General features: G+C 40.6%; 1 protein-coding gene across 5 annotated transcripts in view; it reads left to right on the top strand.

Moving 5' to 3' along the window:
- rad18 (RAD18 E3 ubiquitin protein ligase) overlaps positions 1–22,622 on the top strand; it is a 149,019-nt gene that overhangs the window by 106,813 nt on the left and 19,584 nt on the right. For 3 of the 5 annotated variants that reach the window (XM_078414417.1, XM_078414416.1, XM_078414419.1), the window contains exons 11-12: positions 1,423–1,588; positions 20,686–20,751. In XM_078414417.1, the coding sequence (XP_078270543.1) occupies positions 1,423–1,588; positions 20,686–20,751 (232 nt within the window). Of the gene's footprint in view, positions 1–1,422; positions 1,589–4,642; positions 4,684–20,685; positions 20,752–22,622 lie in introns of those variants that run through there. The other 2 variants (XM_078414418.1, XM_078414420.1) reach the window with 2 other exon arrangements.

Here is a 22,622-nt window from a genome sequence, read left to right as displayed (position 1 = left end):
TTGGACAGATAATTAAACCTTTGTAATGCTATCTCCTGAGAGTTGTACCAACAAAATCTCAACGGAGCTGTGAATGCATATTTTTGTCAGAATTGCTTAAGCAAGGGATTGAAATAAATTCTAGAACCTTTTAACTACCATTTTCAAGTTGCAGAGATGTGTGGCATTTATTATTTACTTATTCACCCCCCCCCCCCCCCCCCCCCCCCGTCATTTTAGGGTTTGCCATTGCTGATTTAAAGAATATTTGTTCGACAGTGATACAAAAACACTTACAGAAAAGATCGATTCCCACGCATTCTGCCCTAATTGAACCAGCTATTCCAGTTCATATAAGTCACGCTGATGGATGACAGGATTATCAGTGTTTCCATACATTATAGAAAACGCACAAAAGTTAACACCAATCCAAATCACAGAAACTCTTACTTGTATCATGTGGATTATTTGGCAATGCGCAGTGAACTCAGATTCAAGAGGCCAAAGCAAAAAACTAAAAAAAACACTGCGGGAGGAACTTCATGCGTGAGGCACCGTATGTGGAGCAAATGGAAAGTCAACATTTTGAGTTGAGACCTGTATTGGTCTTCAAGAGACTGAAATTGTTTGTTTAATGAGGCAAGATTCAAGCTCGAATATTCTCTTATCAGCATGGTCTCATAGTCTTGAGACTCCCTACTTTAGGCACTTGAGAAGGACCTTCACCATATGATCTGCACTTTCTCAGCTTGAAATCCAATTTTTGAGGAATGATGGAGATGGTAAATAAATAGCTAGCTGTGACCAAGTTGAGATAGCATATGTCATGGAGGTAATGTTCCTATGTTTCTGATTTGGCAGGTGCTCATTAAGAAGCTTGGTGAATTGCTCCAATGCACTTGCAATTACTAGAAACTACAGTCATGGAAGTGATTAAAGTTTAAGTCAGTGGTTGAGTGCTTTGGCCCAGTTGGTGTTGAATCTCCCGATTCTTAAAATGGCTGTTCCCATTCCAGACTAATGGAAAGTATTCCATTGCTCCCTTGCCATTTCCCTGGTTCCTTGCAAATGCTTCAGAGATTATGTGAGATTATATGCAAGGTAGTCACCATAGATTACGTGATCTCTAATAATTGATAGACTTAACTTGTGTAACTCTCCAATAGGATACTATTCTTATAATTGTACAACAGTGATATCGTGTAGAAAATAAGAACAGCGTCAGGGTATTATCTCCCAACCCAACATTAATGAAAAAAATTGTATTAAGAATATTGGGTCTTCTATCCACGTGGCTGGAGGTTCACATATACTTGTGCACGACATGGAAAGAGATTATGGTGTCTCTCCAAACTTCTACCAGACTAATTTTTATGATGAGTGAAATTATTGCTAAATATTGCATAGATTATAATGAGACTAATTAGCAAATCTGACTTGCAGGAATTGTTGCTGATGAGTGCCAGAACATAGACAGTAACACAGAAGAGGCATGCCAGGATGAGCCTCAGTTACCAGAGATAGCAGGTGCACTTTGGGCATCGGATACCTTGAAATATGAGCCGTGCTCCTTTGATGTGGTTCTACCTTCTTCCTTGTCTGCATCCAGGTAACTCGTGTTTTGCTTTGTCACTATTCCCCCCACCTTACACCATTATCAGAAATGGCTCATGTGGTAATATTCTTGCCTGGGTCCGACAGTTGTGTTTTCCAGCCCAGCTCCAGAGATTTAAGCTCAAATGTCTAAGCTAACTGTTCAGTACAGTATTGAGTGTGAGTTGCACTGCCAGAAATGCTGTATTTTAAATGAGATTTTAGACATAAATACCTTCTGACCACCAATGGCTATAAAAGATCCCTCAACACTGGTCTGCAGGATAGCAGGTGAGCTTTTCTTATGTCCTGGACAATATTTATCTTTCAAATAAATTTCACAAAAAAGGAAAGTATTCAGGCATTGTCACTTTGCTGTTGTGTAAGGTTGTTCCTTCGTTCATAACTATAGTGATTCAATGGTATTCCAAAAGCTTTTCATCTATATACTAAAACTCTCGTATGTTTGTTTATTTGTTCCTGAACTACAGCCAAAACGGTACATGATAGCACGACAATTTTAGGCCCACCTTACTCGCCATCGTCCCTTTGGTGCTAATGGAAGAAGTTTCATTGAAATCGGTGTTATATTTTTAAAGTTATTCACATTTTAAAGTTTAAATCTATCTCCTAGGGGGGGAGGGAGGGAGGAGGAGGGAGGATAAGGGGGGTTGAGGAGGATGGAGTGGGGGGGAGGGAGAGGGGAGGGGGAGGAGGGAGAGGGGAAGGGGGAGAGGGGAAGGGGGAGAGGGGAAGGGGGAGGAGAGGGGAAGGGGGAGGAGAGGGTACTGCACCAATACAGGAGGGATTTGGGTCCAATGGGTCCAATTGGTCTATATATAATAATTTGTGCAGAGTGTGTGTTAGAGCAAGACAAGGGAAACTGCACAAAAGAGGTTGTGGAGGAAGGATGTGAGGGAAATGGGCAGAAACAGTAAGAAAGAATAAAATCAGAAATTATGCAAGGGAAAACATTTAAAAAGAAAAATAACAAAAAAAATGTGAATTGATAGGTGAGATATATTCTGGATTTTAATAGTATCATCACACATACTGTTCCCCCACAACACTGATTACACTGCGAGAGGCATAACGAACGGCGGGGTTTGCTTACTAAAATGGCGAACGTTCCGCTCCGTTGCGTACTGCACTTTATTATGCGAGATTTCAACGGAGCGGTCCATCTTGCTCCACTCTATTATCTTTGGTTATTCCAGCGTGCTCCTTTATTTCAGATTTCCAGGAACTCTTGTGTTTCTATTGTGCCAAAAGTTTTTTTTCTCCTCTCTGCTTTCTCTATGTTTCCTTCAGATAGTTAAGCTGGTACAAGCCTTTAATACTCTTTTCCAGTCAACATACAGTACATTAAAATTATATGTCTTCTCTTGGGTTCCAGTGTATCACAGAAATTCCCTTTGTTATTTCCACACCTGTCAGCAAGTTTCAAAATGCCTATTTTCTGCATTTTCCAGTTCTAAAGGTAGATTACAATCTGAAATCAACTATTTTTCTCTTTTCATTGATGTTATCTGACCAGTTGAATATTTCCACAATGTTTAGATTTTTTATGATAAAGAAGGGGAGATTAGTTTTTTCTCGAGAAAATAGTCGCTTTTCCGTCCCTCTGCTGGGTGGATTACATTTAGTTGCACAGAACTTTTTGGCTAAACTGCCTAATTGAGGAGGCAACTGTAACCTGACAACTGATTCACAGGCCTAATTTTTTTGTAACTGCACATATGGGGTAACATGCATCACTTTATACTTTCCAGCACTGTTGCACCATTCAGCATCCCATTCCAACCAATTGACTGTTTTGTGGATAGCACTGGTACCCCTAACCCATTTTTAAACCAAATCTTGTTCATTACTGCTATTCCTGCAATCAATGAATTTGCAGCGCTCATGGGAGATTTCCAGTGCTAGTAAATAGTTGAGATAGTTCCTTGAAGGTTCTGTCATATAATTCATCACTGTTAACATGATGTCAGCACTTCATGTTTGTGTTGTATCTAAAATGTCAAAGTGACGTGGGAAATATGTAGCCAATTAATTGAGAGAGTTTATGGATTCTAGACATGGATGAACAAAGACACCATGTCAATAGGAACCTGACAAAAACAGTTCCCTATGTCAATTTCTGTCTTCCCAAAAGTTACTTAATACGGCTAAGTGATTTTTAAAACAGCTTCAGAGAGAACGTGTCCTTCAGCATTTTTCTGAGGTAATATTCTTCCACAGGTGACTTTAGACAAGTTGCTTGACCATGTGGCTCATTATTATTAATCTTTTTAGCCATATTCTCCTTGTGCTCTGCCTCATTGGATCCATGCTGAGTCTCCATTTGTTTTTGAACAGAACATAAATGTGGGAGCGCAGCACACTTAATTGTTCTCCTTAAGACTCAGCATGTAAAATCAACCTTCGATATATCAAACTGCATGTCAAAGATCTAATCGTATTTAAACTGACTGTTACCAAAATATGAAATGTAATTTTTCTGTTCACAAATACAAAATCCTGTCTCTATGGTGCAGATGTTAATTCAAGCAGAAACAATGGTAAAATGTTGTAATTATTTGAAGTATGACCTGAGACTGCTAAATAATCCCTTGCAACTATCTATTTTAAGAAATGTAACAGGATTCAAATTGTATTTAGTCTTCAACAAGAATCTGGCCAGGCATCAAGATTGATTGCAGTAGTACTTGGACGGAATTAATTTAGATTTGTGTGGTAGCCAATTTTTTTCTTGATTTTATTTTCTGGAGACAGCAGACTGCCTCTGTGCGTGATGTAGCTAATTGGCACGGGAACCACACCAGAATATTCAACAGGCCAATGATTGTGTAATAAATAACAGAGTTTATGTTTAAAGTTGATGATTGCTTCAGAGTTATATGATTTTAACAAAGTAACTCATTTTTAAACCAACATGGGTTGGAAAGGGGAGAAGCATAATTGTGAACATCTGAGATTAGATGTAAGGCACGTCCTGAAATGGCAAAAGTTACGGTGGTCCAAGGCAAAATGGGCAAAATAAGCCATAAAATGTGTTTATTTGTCTCAGATCGATAAGTATGGAAACAGGGAAGTGACATTCCACCTGGCTGAAAGACCAGAGAGGCATTGGTGGAAGATGGCGTGGTCACTGTATCAAAGGCTGCAGACAGGTCAGGAAATTACACAGAATGGTATTTGTGACTCTGATAAAAATTGCACCAATTTTGTGGCAATGCCAGAAATCTGAGTGTGGGCTTTAAATGTGGAGTATAGGCATGGACCAGGGACATGACAACACATTTAAGACCTTTGGAGAAGAAGGGGAGCCTGGCATTGGATAGTACATTGCAAAGCAATTTGATCATCGCATTTTTGAGAGGTGTGACGATCACTGGTTTGAAAGGGAGAGGGTAGTATCTGAGGAGAAAGGACCATTAACTATTTCACTCAGTAAACGTCAGGAAGAGGCTAACCAACAATGTTGAAGAAATATTCTCAAATTGGTTCCCATCCTATGAACACATTTGACTTTGACTGATTACTTGAACTTGATAGCATAATCTGTAAGTTTGGTTTTAATTTTTCCACTACTAAACTACTTTCAGAGCTTTAAAAAATATAATCTTAAGATCTTCTTTGGTACAGGTACAGGTAAAAAAAATTATTGCACCTCTATGAAGTATTTTGGCAGTTTGTATCCTCATTAAAGGTCCAGTGCACGTAGTTGTTTATTTGCAGGGCCAAGCTATCAGTTGCCTTCACAGGGTTGTGTATGAATATGTTGAGTATGTTGAAGGCTGAGATTGATCGGGTTTTTGATTGCAAGGAAATCTGAGATACAGAATTAATAGTTATCTTTCTTTAATACCATACTAGGTTTAAGGAACAATTTGGTCTTCCCCCTCAATGGCCTCTAACGATAAAAGCAGCAATTATTTCATTCTGGTCTTGGTTTGTGATGACCCCAAACACTGATTTACATTTCTTTTAGATATTTAAATAGTGTATTTATTCAGAAAGGCTAAGCAGAAATAAAAGTAGAAAATGCTGGTAATATCTAGCCTCGCTGCAAAAAGAAACAAGGACAGGTCATATTACTTTAGAATTAGTGATCATGCCCTACTTGTTCTTTGTACTTGGATTGATGTTGACAGATCCAGTCTGTGTCAAGTTAACTTGAGAGCTTTATGACCTAAACTGAATTAAATCACTTCCTCAGCTCTTTCATGATTGGTAACTTCTCTGAGGAAATGTGATGCAGCAGAAATCTGTGAGCTGCACTCAAGTGGGAGCCACTGCCTTCAGGCGTGGCAATGAATCCAAAGATTGTAGAATGTTTGAATATATTTACTTTGACCTCTTGTCATACTGATCCCTCTTGGACATAGCAAGGTTATTTGTTACACATCTTTTATGTTATTCTTCTATATACATTTTTCATAAATATATATATTTTTAAAAATTATGTTCTTGAGAGGTGTGCCAGCAAGGACAGCATTTATTGCCCATGTTATCCTCGAACGTACCACCTTGAACCACTTCAGTCTGTATGCACTGTTATTTCCACAAAGCTGTCAGGTATAGAGCTTTTGACAAGGATAGTGAATTAGCGCCCAAATCAGAATCGTGTATTACGCGGAGAAGGGCTGGAAATTGTAGCACTTACACTGGTCTTTCTTGGTGATAGAGATTGTGTGTATGAGAAATGCTTTTGTACAAATTGCAGATAGAATTTTAAAAATAAAACTGCTTTTGATGGCCATGAATTAATGACACAATCTACTGAACTACTTCTTCTTGCGTTTGAGGCAGCAGAAGTTATGTAACGCCCTCCAGGCGCTGTAGCCAGTGCAACGTGCTGTTGTCAAGGGCCGTGAGGTCTACCCCTCCACCAGGGGGATGGAGGACAGTGCAGTCGAAAATGACACACGCACTGACACACACGCTCCACACACGCACGCTGCTGATGAACACAACCCTCAACGATGCATGTTGGCGTTGAACTGGCCGACCCCTGTGTGGAGCCGGTTCAGGGCGACCCACTCTTTGCGGGGCATGTCCGAGCCGGGTGGGGCTATGGTGTTCGGTGCGACAGTGAATTGAGGAGGTCGCGAAGTCTGTTCCCAGCTGGTACTCCATGCTCCTAGTATGTTAAAACTGGAGCCACAGAGGGTCGTTGCGTGACAAGAGAAAGGGCGACGAGATGACAGGCATTGAGGTCCCAGTTGCTGTGAATCCTGGGCGAGGTGGTGCAAAGGATGTTTGGCGTCCGATGGGGCCTTGCACACCAGCCTATGAGTGAAGAATCCTCTGCGAAGCTTGGCGGGTGCGATACCTGCGAGCACCGGCAGGAGATCCGTAGGAGTAGGGCGTAGGCAGCCGGTGATGATCCGCATGGTGTCGTTGAGGGTGGCGTCTAGCTTGCTGGTATGAGCGCTGTGGCACCATGCTGGGGCGGCGTACTCAGCGGCGCTGTAGACGAGTGCAAGAGCACTGGTTCGGAGAGTAGATGTCCTGGCGCCCCCTGACGATCCAGCCAAGCAACGCAGGAGGTTGTTCCGTGCCAAGGCTTTAGCACGGAGAGCTTCAAGGTGTTGCTTGTAGGTCAGCTGCCGACCTGGTTTCACCCCGAGGTATGTAGGAAATGGAACATAGAAACATAGAAAATAGGTGCAGGAGGAGGCCATTCAGCCCTTCGAGCCAGTATCGCCATTCATTGTGATCATGGCTGATCATCCACATTCAATAACCCGTGCCTGCCTTCTCCTCATATCTCTTGATTCCACGAGCCCCCAGAGCTCTATCTAACTCTCTCTTAAATTCATCCAGTAATTTGGCCTCCACTGCCCTCCGTGGCAGAGAATTCCGCAAATTCACAACTCACTGGGTGAAAATGTTCCTTCTTACCTCAGGTTTAAATGGCCTCCCCTTTATTCTAAGACTGTGGCCCCTGGTTCTGGACTCACCCAACATTGGGAACATTTTTCCTGCATTTAGCTTGTCCAGTCGTTTAAAAATTTTATATCTCTCTAGAAGATCCCCTCTCATCCTTCTAAACTCCAGTGAATACAAGCCTAGTCTTTTCAATCTTTCCTCATATGACAGTCCCGCCATCCCAGGGATCAATCTCGTGAACCTACGCTGCACTGCCTCAATTACAAGGATGTCCTTCCTCAAATTAGGCCAAAACTGTACACAATACTCCAGATGTGGTCCTACCAGGGCCCTATACAACTGCAGAAGAGCCTATACTGAAATCCTCTCGTTATGAAGGCCAACATGCCATTAGCTTTCTGCACTACCTGCTCTACCTGCATGCCAACTTTCAGTGACTGGTGTACAAGGACACCCAGGTCTCACTGCACTTCCCCCTTACCTAACCTGACACCATTGAGATAATAATCTGTAGGGTAGGGGTGATCCATTGAGGGTGACGGTTAGCTGGCGTTGAGCTTCCTTGTTGTTCAGGTGAAAGGCCTTTGTGGTGGGTTTTGCCATACTCAGTTTTAGTCTCCAGGTCTTAAGGTAGCCTGCGACAAGTTCCATAACCGCCGATAGCACATCCTCCACATTTGACCAACTCCTGTCCGAGTGCAGTAGGGCCAAGTCATTTGCGTATCCATACTGGCGCGGGGTCCTGCGTGGCAGATCGCTGATATAGAGATTGAAGAGCATGGGGGCCAGCACCGAGCCTTGGGGGACTCCGTTTCTTAGGCGTCGCAGTTGGCTAGATTGTCCGTCGCTGGTCTTGAGTACAAAACTGCGGTTGGCAAGGATGTTGGCAAGGAACTGCACTAAATGATGGTCAGGGATGGTGCGGAGGAGCTTCAAGATCAGGCCCTGGTGCCACACTGTATCATAGGCGGTGGTGAGGTCCACCAGTGTGATGCCCGCCTTGTGACCCTTTTCGAAACTGTCTTCGATGTCATTGGTCAGCTTGACTATTTGATGGGTGGTGCAGCGCCCACGACAAAATCCGGCTTGTTCAGTGGGTAGTTGAGGGTCGATGATTGGATCGAGCCGGGCCAGGAGAAGCCGTTCGAGGAGCTTGTATGGGACACAGAGGAGTGAGATGGGCCGATTGTTCCCTGGGTCGTCGGCAGGCTTGTTTGGTTTTGGCAGCGCAATGACGATGGCTTTCCGCCAGATCTTCGGAATGGACTGACCAATGAGGCAAGAGGAGTAGAACTCACGGAGCCAGACCAGGCATTTAGGACCGCAATGTTTCAGGAATTCTGGGGTGATGTTATCAGAACCCTGGGCTTCTCCACATTTCAGTTGAGAGATGACAGACGAAAGTTGTGCAGAGGAAAAGGGAGCTGACAGGTGCCCATCAGCGCCTGGAGCTTTCCAAAGATTAGTGGTTTCTTGTTTGACAGTACGAGTATGGTTCTTGTCCGTGTCTTTGGCGTGGCCATATGCCAGGAACTGACTACTGAACAATAAACTTGCAATATTCAGAGGATAGCTGTTTGAATGAGGACTGATGGATTGGAGCCCCTACTTAACAGTTGTAGAGTCGTATAGTGTGGAAATATACAAATTACATCTTTCATCAAAATAAAAGCAGAAAAATATGTACCTACAAGATGAAACAAAGATTTTTTAGGATGCTGGGTTACAACTTTAATAAATCTTATTAGGTTCAACAAACCTTTCAATAATATAGTGGGAGCCTCTGTATATGATGTTAATGTTCACTCTTGAAATAACAGTGTCTTCCCATGTGAAAAATCATGATTTTAATTAAAGATAGATGCCATTAATTTCACCGAGTTGTTGTGTTTTTATATATAATGTCAGCTTCTTGCCCAAATAATATCCTAGAATATCTGTGGCACATTTTACCTGGCCTCAGTGTTAATTGTTCTGTGGACTTAGATCCTAAGAATCAGCAGGCCTATCGACTGGAGGCATCACAATGAATTTAAATCCACCCCTTGTCTAGTTTTGCAGGCATGAGCAGTTTTGAATAATGTTGCGGATTGCTAAATAATAAACAGCTGTAGCAATAGCTTTTTCTCATTTCCCTCTCCTTTGAGAAAGAGTGCTGAGACCAAATGCCGCATTAACTGAGGTCATTGGCACGTGCCAAATCACAATTTATTTTTGATTGTTACTTTTTCACAGAAAAAAAGCATGTTACACGAAAACTGTTGATCCAGCATGCACTTAGTGCAGGATCAATAGATTTATTTTGTTAATACTCCAACACACTTCTAATTCACTTTTTAAAAAGATGTCACGAGTGACATTACAGTGAATCCTAAGTTACAAGAGAGCATGGGAAGTACAACCAAGGAAATTTCAAGGGAAAGTGGCTACCAGAGCCAAGTGGTCAGGGAATATAGGAGCCTGGGACCAATTGCACTGGAATTGAGACTCCAGCAAGCAGAAAGGAATGTGGGAAGTAATCAAAAGAAAGGATGGGAACTGAGGTGCCAGCAAATGGAAGGGCGCATTAGGAATCAGGGTTCGGGTAAGTGAAAAGTGCAAGTGTTACCTCGTGGGTGAGATGCTGACCATCGGGATTTCTGAATAAGTGAAGAAAAACTTATCCAATAAAACCTGCAGATGCTAGAAATCCAAAACACCAACACCACTTCCAAAAATAGCTGGAAATATTCAAGAGGTCAGGCCAGATTTCTGGAAAGAAAAATAGGATCCTAAAAATGAAATTTAGTTTCCTACGAAAATATTCTCCTCATCTATCTCCGGGTTCTTTTGCTGATGAGCTTAAATTTGTATTTGGATAAGCAAGGAACTCCAGATGCTGGAATCTTGAGTAAAACACTAAGTGCTGGAGGAACTCAGCAGGTCAGGTAGCATCTCTGGAGGACATGGGTAGGTGATGTTTTGGGTCGGGACCCTTTATGTCCTTTGTTATTGCTTGACATTAAAAACAAGAGGGTAACCAGGAAGAAGGTAGGACCTCTTAGAGATAAAGGAGGGAATTTATGCTTGTCATCAGAGGATGTAGGCAAGGTACGAAATGAGTACTTTGCATCTGTATTCACCAAGGAAAAGGACATGGAGGACAGTGAGATCAGCATGGGGAATAATAATAGGGCAGTTTGGGATCAAGGAAGTGGTGTTGGAGTTCTTGAACAGCATTAAGGTGGTTAAATTCCCAGATCTAATGGGATCTATCCAAGTTTATTTTGAGATGCAGGAGAAGAGATTGCAAGGGCCTTGATGAAGATCTTTGTTTCTTCTCTAGCCACAAGTGAGATCCACAAGGACTGGAGAGTAGCTAAAGCTGTTTAAGAAGGCAAGTAGAAATATTGCAGGAAATTATAGGTTAGAGAAGCCATTGGAGAGAATTCATGTTGAAGAGAATGGGCTAATTGGGGATAGTCATCATGGCTTTGTGCAGGGTAGGTCAGGTCTTGTGAACTTGATTTAGTTTTTTGAGGAGGTGATGAAGATGATTGATAATGGTAGGGCAACGGATGTTGTCTACATGGGCTTTAGTAAAGCATTTAATAAAGTCCCTCGTGGTAGGTTAATTCAGTAAATTAAGACATGGGATCCATAGTAATTTGGTCATTTAGATTTAGAACTGACTTACTCATAGAAGACAGGGTTGTGGTGGAAGGGTGTTATTTTAGCTGGAGATCTGTGGCCATGGATTTCTGCAGTGATCTATGCTGGGATCTCTATTGTTTAACATGTATGTATATATATATATATATATATATATATATATATTACCTGGATGTAGATGGGTTGGTTAGTATGTTTGTAGACACCACCAAAATTGATGAAGTTGTGGACAGTGAGGAAGGTTGTCAAATTATTGAGTTGGATATAGATCAGTTGTAGAACCGGGTATAGTAATGGCAGATGGAGATTAATCCAAGCACGAGTGAGGCGTTGCTCTTTATACTGTTCTATAATGCTAACCCTCTCTGTTACAAGAATAACATCATTGTATAATTTATTTCTAAGTAAATCATTTACGAATTTAACTTATTTTATCGGTCTAACTTTCCTAAATGTGGTGAGAATCTGGCATACATCAGTGAGTAGTTTATGGTGATTACAATTTATTCTTGGTTTTGAGGTAATCTGATTTAAATGCCTCAGATGGACTTCAAATTTCAGGGGACTAGATCCACATATGGAAACGATCAGCCATTGACTGAGAAGATGTACCAAGAACAAAAGGAGTTGCTCAGCATTATTTGCATGCTTTCTGCCTTAATCAGCTGATTCACAAGGCCAATCATCCTCGTTCCATTAAAATGTCACAGTTGTTTAATCAAAGCTGCGGGACTATTCATATGGGAATCTATTAGAAATTTGAATGAATTCATAGGCATCACATCGTGCATCAAAACTAGCAAATCTGTCTTCAGGGAAAGTAATTTTAATCTGTAAAACTTTGATGATTTTAAGATCTGATTTTCTTTTGGGAATTGAGAGATTTACATTCCATATTTCATTCTTTAAAGTTTTGAAATGCAATTTAAAAATATTCTCCAATGTTAGAGCAAATGCGCAAGAATACAATAATAATATGAAATAAATTGCAGGCAGGTTAATATGTTCTATAAAATGTCAGCTTCATGGAATGGCTGTCGCACAAAAAAGGCCATTTGACTATTGTGTGCATACTTCCTTTATATAAGAAGTATGGAGAATCCAGGGAATTATAGGCCAGTGAGCTGAATGTCAGCAGTGGGGAAGATATTGGAGAAGATTCTTTGGGATAGGATTTGCTCCCATTTGGAAGAGAATGGATTAATTAGGAACAGTCAGCATGGATTTGTACATGGCAAGTCATGCTGGATTGTGTTTTTTGGGGAGGTGACTAAGGCAATGAGGGTAGTAGGGTGGTGGATGTGGTATACATGGATTTTAGTAAGGCATCTGATGAAGTCCCCCTCCAGAAGATTAAGATGCACGGGATTAACAGTGACTTGGTCGTATGGATTCAGAACTGACTTACTGGTAGAAGACATAGGGTTGTGGCGGAAGGCCAATGATCAGTCTGGAGGTCTGCTGGGATTCTTGCTGTTTGTGATATATATAAACGATTTGGACGTAAATATAGTTAGCTTGTTAGTAAGTTTGCAGATGGCACCAAGATTGCAGGGGTCATGGACAGTGAGGAAGGCTGTCGAAGTATCAGTTGCAGAAATGAGCAGAGAAATGGCAGATGGAGTTTAATCTGAGCAAGTGAGAGATATTGCACCTTGGAGGTTGAATACAAGGGGAAAATATACAATTAATGACATGACCCTTAACAGTATTGATGTACAGGGGGATCTTTGGCTCCAAATCCATAATTCTCTGAAAATGGCAACAGAAGTAGATAGACTGGTAAAGAAGGCATATGGTATGCTTGCTTTCCCAGCTTGGGGCATTGAATATAAGAGTCAGGAAATCTTGATGCAGCTTGGTTAGGCCCACATTTGCGTGTATTTTGTGCCGTTCTGGTTGCTGTATTACAGAAAGCATGTGGCTTTGGAAAAGGTGCAGAGGAAATTTACCAGAATGATACCCCGATGAGGGGATATTAACTACAGGGAGAAGTTGGACGAACTTGGATTGTTTTCCCTGGAACACTGGAGATGTGTGGAAACCTGATAGAAATATATACAATTAGGAGAGGCATATATTGGGTAGTCAGTCAGAACCTTTACCCCAGGATGAAAAATCAAATACTAGGGGGCATAGCTTTAAGGTAAGAGGGGCAAAGTTTAAAGGAGCAAGGTTTTAAAGAGGGTGGTGAGTACCAGGAGTGATGGTGGAATCAGATACAATTGTGGCATGTAAGAGACTTTTGGATAGACGTATAGATATGCAGGAAGTGGAGAGTTGGTCTTGGCATGATGTTTGGCACAGATATTGTGGGCCAAAGGGCATGTTCTTGTGCTGTACTGACTATGTTCTGCCTGTATGTAAGAGCAATGCAGCTAGTCCCTTTCCCCATGGGTCTGCAGATCCTTTCCGATTCTGTCTCAATGGTAGGCCGGGCAGCGCATTCCAAATCATTCTGGTAAATCTCCTCTGCATCCTCTTCAAAGCCACGTCCTTTCAAAAGTTTCACGCCTAAATTAATCATTTTGTTTCTTTTGCCTCCCTAGTTACTTTAACTCCCCTAGTTCATCACCCCTTCACCAATGGGAGCAGTTTCTCTGCACTACTTTGTTCACATTTTTTCATGTTTTAAATATTTCTAGCAGATTTTTGTCCAACCTACTTTATTCCAGAGAGAACTATCCCACTTTCTTTAATGAAACACAAAGTGAGATCAATTGAATCTATCAAGAACTTTGTGAGGAATATTTGAGCATTAACAACATCTCCCCAAAGTTGTAATTAAGGCTCTCATCAATTAATGGCTGCCATTATATCTATAAGATTTTCACCTGCAGTAGACGTATTGTTTATATACTGCTACAGAATGCATAATCCTTAAATGTCGATGTTTGCGCTTAATTTGCTCGAGTCAAGAAGCTTAATGACGTGTGCATGCTTCAGACAAAATTAAATTAGCTAACATTTATCTTGTATTTTGCTAAGATAACCTACAAAGCACGAACAGTAATGTATACCAACAATGTGCTCAGTAAAAATTGTTGTAATATATTAAAATTATGGCATTCATTCTTCACAAACATATTTATCAACAACATTGGTTATGCAATGTGCTTCAAAGAACCTGGAAATTTTAATCCCCATCAATTCATAGTAACAGCTGTGCCATCTTTAGTATCTTTCACATGAGAGATTAAGGTGAAGCAATTAAAAGATATCCTCTATTATTTTGAAGAACAGGGAAGTTCTTTCTGGTGCCTTGGTTATTATTTTCCCTTGAACCAACACCAAAACAGATTAGAACAGCATAATGACTGGATAATGGACATGGTGAAAGGGCTCAGATTGTCAGCATCTGTAGAAAGAGAGACAGGGTTAGTTGCACAATAGCAGCCTATGGACAGTTCAGATGGAATTTCTGTGACCTAGAATATTAACTATGTTTTTTCTCCATTGATGTCACCTGACACTGAACATTTTTTGTTTTTAAACACAGTTTTCTTTTTTTAACACAATTTTATTATTGTCACAGTGCTTTTAATAGGAACCTGCGGGGTACATTTGGCTACACATTTCCTACCTTACATCCTTGCCTATATTTCACGAATACTTCCATTGACTGCAGAGTCTCTGGACATTTTGAGGCTTATGGTATGTGTGCTGTGTTAAATGAAAGTACTTTATTTGTCACTTTAACTTAGGTGTGATCGAGGATCGGCCATCTCTCTTCATTTATTCTATTTCAGTCTTTGGTCATTTCATGTTTCCAGTGAGTAAGAGTTATGCATTGCAATTTTAATTGAGCTTGAAAATAAATGAAGCATTGAATAACACCAGATTATCATTTCAATGGTTGCTAATACATTTAGAGCTACAAGTGTATGATTATCAGCAGAAATCCAGTGTTTTCTGTAACCAATACAAAAAGTTATCTGAACCTCAGTAGTGGAGCTGCGGTCTGCAGATGAGTTATATGTCTACAAGTACTTGGAGGCCATGCTCCATGTATCATTACCGCATTCACTGAGGTACACAAAAGGATAGGTCTTAAACTTAACATTCCCAAGACAGAGATCATGTACCAACCTTATCCTGCTGCACCACTTTGCCGTCCAGCAATAAAAAATTCTTGGATTCATTGATGATAACATTCACCACTGCCTTCAGTGCTCTAACTCGGCATCAGTAGATTGAGGAAAGTGGAATTTGATCAAGATCAAGACTTTGGATCGAGCAGAAAACCAGGCCGTATGATTCTGAGACACAGACTATCCATTGTAAGCACCAGGAAAAATACCACCACTGCTGCTTGCACAAAATACTACAAATTCACTAAGAGGTGAACTCATGTCAGTGTTCTCTCTCTGGCCAATATCCCCAGCATTGTTGTCCTAGTTGCACAGTCACTTGCATTGAGCTGGTTACCTCATTCAGCTGCCGGGCACCAAAATCTTGCATCACACTGCTTTGGAGCTCAGTAATTAGAGAGAAATTGCCAGGCAAAAAGAGCAAACATTTCAAGGATATGCTGAAAGCCTCCTTGAGAAATGCAAAATCCCCATAACGTCAGGGAATCCCTGGTCCGGGTCTGCTCAAAGTAGGGAAGGAGCATTTGTAATGGGATTGAAAAGCTTGAGCCCATGACATTGAGAGGTCACAAATGCACGGAAGCACAATGGCAGGAGAGGGCTATTTCATAAATTCGCCATCTTCCTGCCCTTTCAGGCACTTTTTGCCCCCCCCCCCCCGAGTGTTTATGGTTTGTAGTTACCACATTGGTTTCAATAGTCAATAGACAATAAGTGCAGGAGTAGGCCATTCGGCCCTTCGAGCCAGCACCACCATTCAATGTGATCATGGTTGATCATTCTCAATCAGTACCCCGTTCCTGCCTTCTCCCCATACCCCCTGACTCCGCTACCTTTAAGAGCTCTATCAAGCTCTCTCTTGAAGCTCTGTCTAGTCATCTTAGAACAAACCTAAAAAAAGAGTAGAAGTAAATCACTCTCGATGCCAAAGGGCCATATAAGACGTTTCAAACCAAGAAAGGAAAAGATTACAGTAGTTTCCTTGACAACCACTGAAGTATCATTATGAAACATGAATGACTATGTGATGTTCTGACCATTTTATCACCAGAAAGAATTACCTAAATCATTCATGACCAATCAATCAATCACTCATCATCAGTCATTCATGAAAGGCGTGTGTGCATTATATTAATATCCGTGGAAACTTTATGGATATTTTCCTTTTTACAGACATCCGCTCAAGTTCAATGGGTTTAAAGAAATAATTAAACTGTTTGCAATCATTTTACCTTTTAAGTAAAAGAGGCTTTCTGGCATCCTTTTAAGTTCAATGGATTCAGAGGGAACAATTACATTGTTTTCAGTCGTTGTAGGGAAAAAAGGCCTTTTGGCATTTTTGAGGCAAAGGGCATTGTAGGGGACATTTGTCCAATGAATTATGTTCCTCTATTTCCTTATCCCTCAAATGTCTCCTTTTTCTTCCCCTTGAAACAAAATTGTGCAGCAAACAAACTGTACTATTTTGACATGCACTTATTTAAAGCCTTAGTAGTTGGTAGAATTAATGCAGATAATGTTTCATTCATACCCCGTGAAGAATCATTATGGCAATACACCACCTTATCCAAAATAATCCATCCTTGCAACAAATTTTTTTTTCTATGTATAATATTAGCAAATTTTCTTTGAAAAGTAGGCAGTTCTGGACATGGCTTTTGTTTCAGTCAAAGCTAAATTGAAGCCATATGGGGAAATTTGCACATTTGCTTGATATCCGTTCTCCTTAGGTACATATATTTTTTTTAATCTGTCAAAGAGATGTAGAACACTATTTTATTAGACATGTAATAATGCATTAGGAAAGACTGTATTGCCAGGTAGCTGGCAGATGTATTCCATTAATTCTCTTTTTAAGAGTGAAGATAGAAAATGTAAGAAGATGGCAGAAGCTGAAATGTCATTTACCATCAGCTGTGGGGAAAATAATAGAAGCCCTAATAATGAATACAGTATCAATTTCAAAAAGGAATGTTTCGCTTAATCTATGAAGAATTATTTCAAGAGTTGATGGGGAGTGTAAGAAAAAAAGGATAAGATATCTAAATTTCCGGAAAGGTGCTTATGAAAGATTAATGAATGTAAGTACATGCAAAGTAAGGAGACGAGTAGGAAAATGCTGCATAAAAAAATGAAGGGAGCAAGAGTCAAGGGTAGCTGTTGAGTTCCAGAAGGTGAAAACTAAGGATACATGAAGATTGATGCTGGGACCAATGTGGCTCGTATTTTATTTATTTATTTAGACTTTTGAATAAAAAGCATGATTTCTAATTTTGTGAATGATGCAAAAAGTTAATATTAAGAACTGCAACAATTTTCAGGCAAGTTTTAATGAACACCTGGGAATTATAATTGCCAAAAGAATTACAACAAATGTACAAGGTACTACATTTGGTTGAGAAAAATGAGGTCTCATTATTTGTAAAAAGAGAGATCTTGAAGAGGGAACTGGTGGAAATTCCATTACGTGGGACCTGAACAGCAAGAGTGGATCAAAGAGAAAGGTCATCCATAATATCCGTAACACAAACCGGAATGTGATAACTTAATCCTGCCTCTTCTGCGCGGGATAAGTTAACTGGTAGCAGTGAGACTTTATTACATTAAAGTCATGTTGAATACACCACTCATAATACAGCAGGAAAGCGAGCAGAATAAATAAATGCAAAGGAAAACTGAAACACAAAAGCACGACTGAGTACATGGAATGCATCTTGTAGTCAGCCAGTGAATTGTCTACACTCTATGCGCTATGAAATTTTTGCACTTATTGGAAAAGAACTGTTGAAATGTCGTCAGGCAGCTGGCTGAGCCATACTCATAGGTCTAAGAAACTTGAAATATTTCCAAATGCCAAAAGTGTTAAAATAAATTCCCGAAACTATTTTTAAAAACATTTTTAAAAAAGCACTTACAAACTGTTGAAAATTGAAAATAGTAAGAAATGCTATCACTTGATATCTTTCAACCATTTGCCATTGAAATCGATGGGGAGAATTTGCTTTCTGCTGTAAACATCTATGTGAAATTAATGGACCTAATAAAATGCTGCAGTTTTTTTTTAAAGTAGAACTGTTTTGAGAAATCTTGAAACAGTGCTTAAATTCATAAATCAGTGCATCCGGTTTTTCAATGCTCCATGACAGTAATACATTGTGTTTGACAATTAGTTATTATATTCATACCATTTTAAGGCCAGATTTGCAACTATTTCATTTTGTGCTAACAAATTTAATCTGACCATGTTCTGTAATTAAGGGAAATTGATTCAATTATCCAACTTCTCAGGGCATTCTATCTAGCCAAAGGGATATTGATTCAAATGCAGCAGTTAGCCTTAATGTATTTATTTTCTTGGGCATCTGAGAAGATTTGGTATGTCCATGAGGATTCAATCAAACTTCTTCACCAGTAGTATAGAAAGTATTCTGATTGCATGCATTTCAACCTGGTACGACAACTGCCGTGCTCTTGAATAACTAAATGTGCAGGGTGCGATGAACACAGTCCTGACCATCTTTATGGTGTGTTGCATCAGGAAGGCTGCAAGTATCAGCAAGGATGCATACCACCCTGGCCATTCTCTTTTTGCTTTTTTCACCAAGAGAGTTGTGAATTTGTGGAATTCTCTGCCACAGAGGGCAGTGGAGGCCAAATCACTGGATAATTTAAGAGAGAGTTAGATAGAGCTCTGGGGGCTGATGGAAACAAGAGATATGGGGAGAAGTTGGGCACAGGTTACTGATTATGGATGTTCAGCCATGATCACAATGAATGACGGTGCTAGCTCAAAGGGCCAAATGGCCTCCTCCTGTTCCTATTTTCTATGTTTGCTTATTCTGCCTTCTGGAAGAGGATAGAGTAGTTTGAAAACTCAGGTGTCCAGATCAAATAACTGCTTTTTCTCCTGCTGCTGTGAGTACCTAATTCAGCTATTATTTTATTGTATTTTATTCTTTTGTTGCGCTACTTCATGTTGCACTAAAATCTTTGAACCATTCTATTGTTTTGCCATCTTTGTTGTATGAAATGTTGGATTTATCATTGATGTAAGTATATTGTGTTGGAAAGAAAATACTCTCAAAGCTTCATTTGAACAAGAAATTTCATTCAGCCTGGTGTATATAAATAATAAACCAATCTGTTTTTGACATTAGTTCACAGATTATGACTGAATCAGCAGTGTTATCATATCATATCATCATATCATATATATACAGCCGGAAACAGGCCTTTTCGGCCCACCAAGTCCGTGCCGCCCAGCGATCCCCGCACATTAACACTATCCTACACCCACTAGGGACAATTTTTACATTTACCCAGCCAATTAAAGTGTAAAAGAACACTTTCTAATCTGCATTTTTATACACAAAACTGATCAAGTAGGTAACAAGAAACTAGCCAGGATAAGGACTAGGGGTGAAGTTTGACTGAAATTAGACCTTCAGGACTGAAGTTAGGAACCACATTGTAGAACACGTTAACTTGCAAGGGGCAGTGGAAGTTTGAAACGCTTCAACAAATAACTTTTTATATCAGTTGTCAAGTTTACACATGTGTTTGATAAACTTTGTTAATCAAAAGGAATTAAGGGGATTAGAGACAAAGGCAGGTATATGTGGAGACCCGAGACTGCAGATGCTGGTATCTGGAGCAAAATACAACCTGCTAGAGGAATGCAGCAGGTCAGACAGCAACGGTTAAGGCAAAAGGATAGTGGACGTTTCAGGTCGAGACTGAGAATGTAATGGGGAGGTGGCCATTAAAACGATGTGAGCGTTGTGGACGAGGCAGGAGCTGGCAAGCAAAAAGTCGATCCAGGTGGGAGCAGTTGATGGGCAGATATATATGGTTAGGTTACAGATATCATTGACTTGCTCAACTACTGAGGAAGCTTAATGCTGTTCCTATACAAATGGTCTTGAATGTTGCTCATTGGAGTTAGTATATAAATCTACTTTGAATTGAAGTACTGTTATTTATGTTCTATAAAGACTATTGCCAGGTTCAACTCTGTATTGTGTTGGTTAATATCAGAAAGAAATATAAATATATGTATACACATTTTGATTTTTGATAAGAAGCAATCAGTTGAAGTTCTGTTTAATGACTTGAAAATTGCTATTTGAAATATTGGATGAGGTCAAGATCATATTAGACACCCTCATAAACTTACTGCCGTATTTCAAAAGATTGACAGGTATTTTGAGCAGTAGCTCAGTGCCTGCAAGCTCTGATTGAAATGAATCTGTGACTGGAAAGAGTGGATGAATCCCAGGTGACTTATTGCTGCTATTTCTTTGGTTTAGTTTCTCATCCGAAGGACAGTTGCTCTTGTTAACCACTGGCAAATAAAACACAGTCAAAGCCTTTTTGTTGTTTGGAAATATTTACACATCACTTTTCAGTTTGACTGTAATTCAGTGCTGAATTAGAATCTGTCTTTCTATTGAAACTCTTTAATCTATTTCAGCAGCTCTGACTCAGATATTTGCAGAGATACTGAATATTCCCAGGAGCGCGAAGAATCAACAGATATGTGAGTACACTGTTACAGCTTTTGGCAGACAGAATCGCTTTTAATTTTCAAGATCCATTCTTTGACTTCCCTTTGGACTAATGAGTGAATGTGGTGTAAATTAAACATCTGATGCTATAAAACTTGTTGAAAGTAAGCAAAGCAACTAACAACTTACTCACATTTGAATTTTGTTTGCAATTATTCTAGCTCTTCAGCTGTGTGGTGCTATGCGGCTAACTTTGCTTTATGAAAGTAGATTTAAAGGGAGGCTGTAGGTTGGGTGAAGATGAGAATCACGGTGCAATAGTTAACGGTGCAATAGTTAAAGCTGGAGGCCTTGCTTCAATTATGGCTTTTTGAGACAGATGTGAAGGGTGAAATATCTTGAAAAATTAAAAATAGGAGAAATGAAAATTATGACAGGTCTACAAATGGTTGGATAGGCAATATACAATAATGTATCATTAATTAAGAAGTCTTCTCAAAGTCAACATCTCTGAGAAGATTGTTGATTCACTGATTCTAAGCGGTGACTAGGAATTTTGTTCATCCCAGCAAAGGAGAAAAGGGAGAGCCAGTGGCTGAAGGGAGTGAGATGGGGAAGATTAACTCCAACTCAACGAACTAGTAGCATAGTTGGCCAGAGAAAGGTGAGCTAATTAAGATTACTGCTGAGACTGTGCCAGGAATGGGAATCGGATGGGCATGCCACAGAAAGAGCAGAGAAAAATGGTGGGATATCCTGGAAAAATCAATCTTACAGTGATGGGAGAAAACTGCAGTCAAATGGGTTTGTCAACTGATGCAATGTGAAAGATAAAGAAGAAATGGGGAGTTGGTGACATGATTAGCAGAAACTAAAGGAGATCGAAGGCTACAGGCTTGATTAATGATTCAACCAGATGGAATTATTGTTGTAATTGTTATCCAATTCTCCTGTACCAAGAAGAGTTTGGAAAGAAGTTACTTTATAAACATTTCTACTCCCAGTTGTGATCATGATTAGAAAAACATGCCATGCAGCAAGGAATGATTTGATGTGTTACCTTTGCATAATTAAATAACCCACCAAAATTAAATGCTTGGATTCACATTTTTAAATGAATCTGAAATTGCCAAATGGAAGAGAGCAAAATACAGTAAACCCTCATTTTAACGAACCCCTTTATGATAGATTTCGGATATAGCGGATGGACCTGCCGAAGCCACGGCGGACTGAAACCCCGGCCGCTTACAGCTCTGGCTTCTGACGCCACCCCCGACACACAAGGTGCACCAGTGAGCCCATTTTCACCCACCAGTCCAGTTGAGGCGGCTATTGCCGTGGGTCACGTTTTAGTTTTTGGGGACAATGCTTTCTTCAGGCCGCCACCACCAACGGGACCGCTCGGTCATCGTGGGGCTCCCTTCCCTACCATCGGCTTCTGCTTCTTCCTGTCAGCTGTCGCTTTGTCCGCCCGGCTGCTGCCGTCTCCTCCTCCTCTTGCTTCTGTCCACTCGGCCTCTCTCCCCCCCCCCCACTGCCGTCTCCTCCTATTCTTCCATTGGAGTGGCCAACATACTGCACCTTGGAAACGGCAGCTGGTGGAGAGCGGGGGGAGCCCCACAGTGCCTGAGCTCATCCAGCTGGTGGCCGCGGCATGAAGAAAGGACTGTTGGCCAACAGCTGTACCACTTGACCATGTGGTGGGTGAAGAAGGGCTCATAGGTGCAGACCAGCAGCATTGGTGCCTAGTTTTAATGTGAAATGGCACAGTGCTGCTGCAGTAACTCAGCAGACTGATTCAGGCTAAAAAAGTGTCCAAATTCACCTCTTCCCCCCTCCCCCCTTCCCACTTCTATTCCCAGTGCCCCACCTGGATGGGCACCTATTTCTCCCACACTCCACT

Source organism: Rhinoraja longicauda, chromosome 17, assembly GCF_053455715.1.
Source record: "Rhinoraja longicauda isolate Sanriku21f chromosome 17, sRhiLon1.1, whole genome shotgun sequence".
Classification (NCBI taxonomy): Eukaryota; Metazoa; Chordata; class Chondrichthyes; order Rajiformes; family Arhynchobatidae; genus Rhinoraja; species Rhinoraja longicauda.
Note: the sequence above shows the minus strand (reverse complement) of the source record. Positions and strands in the feature narration are given on the sequence as shown.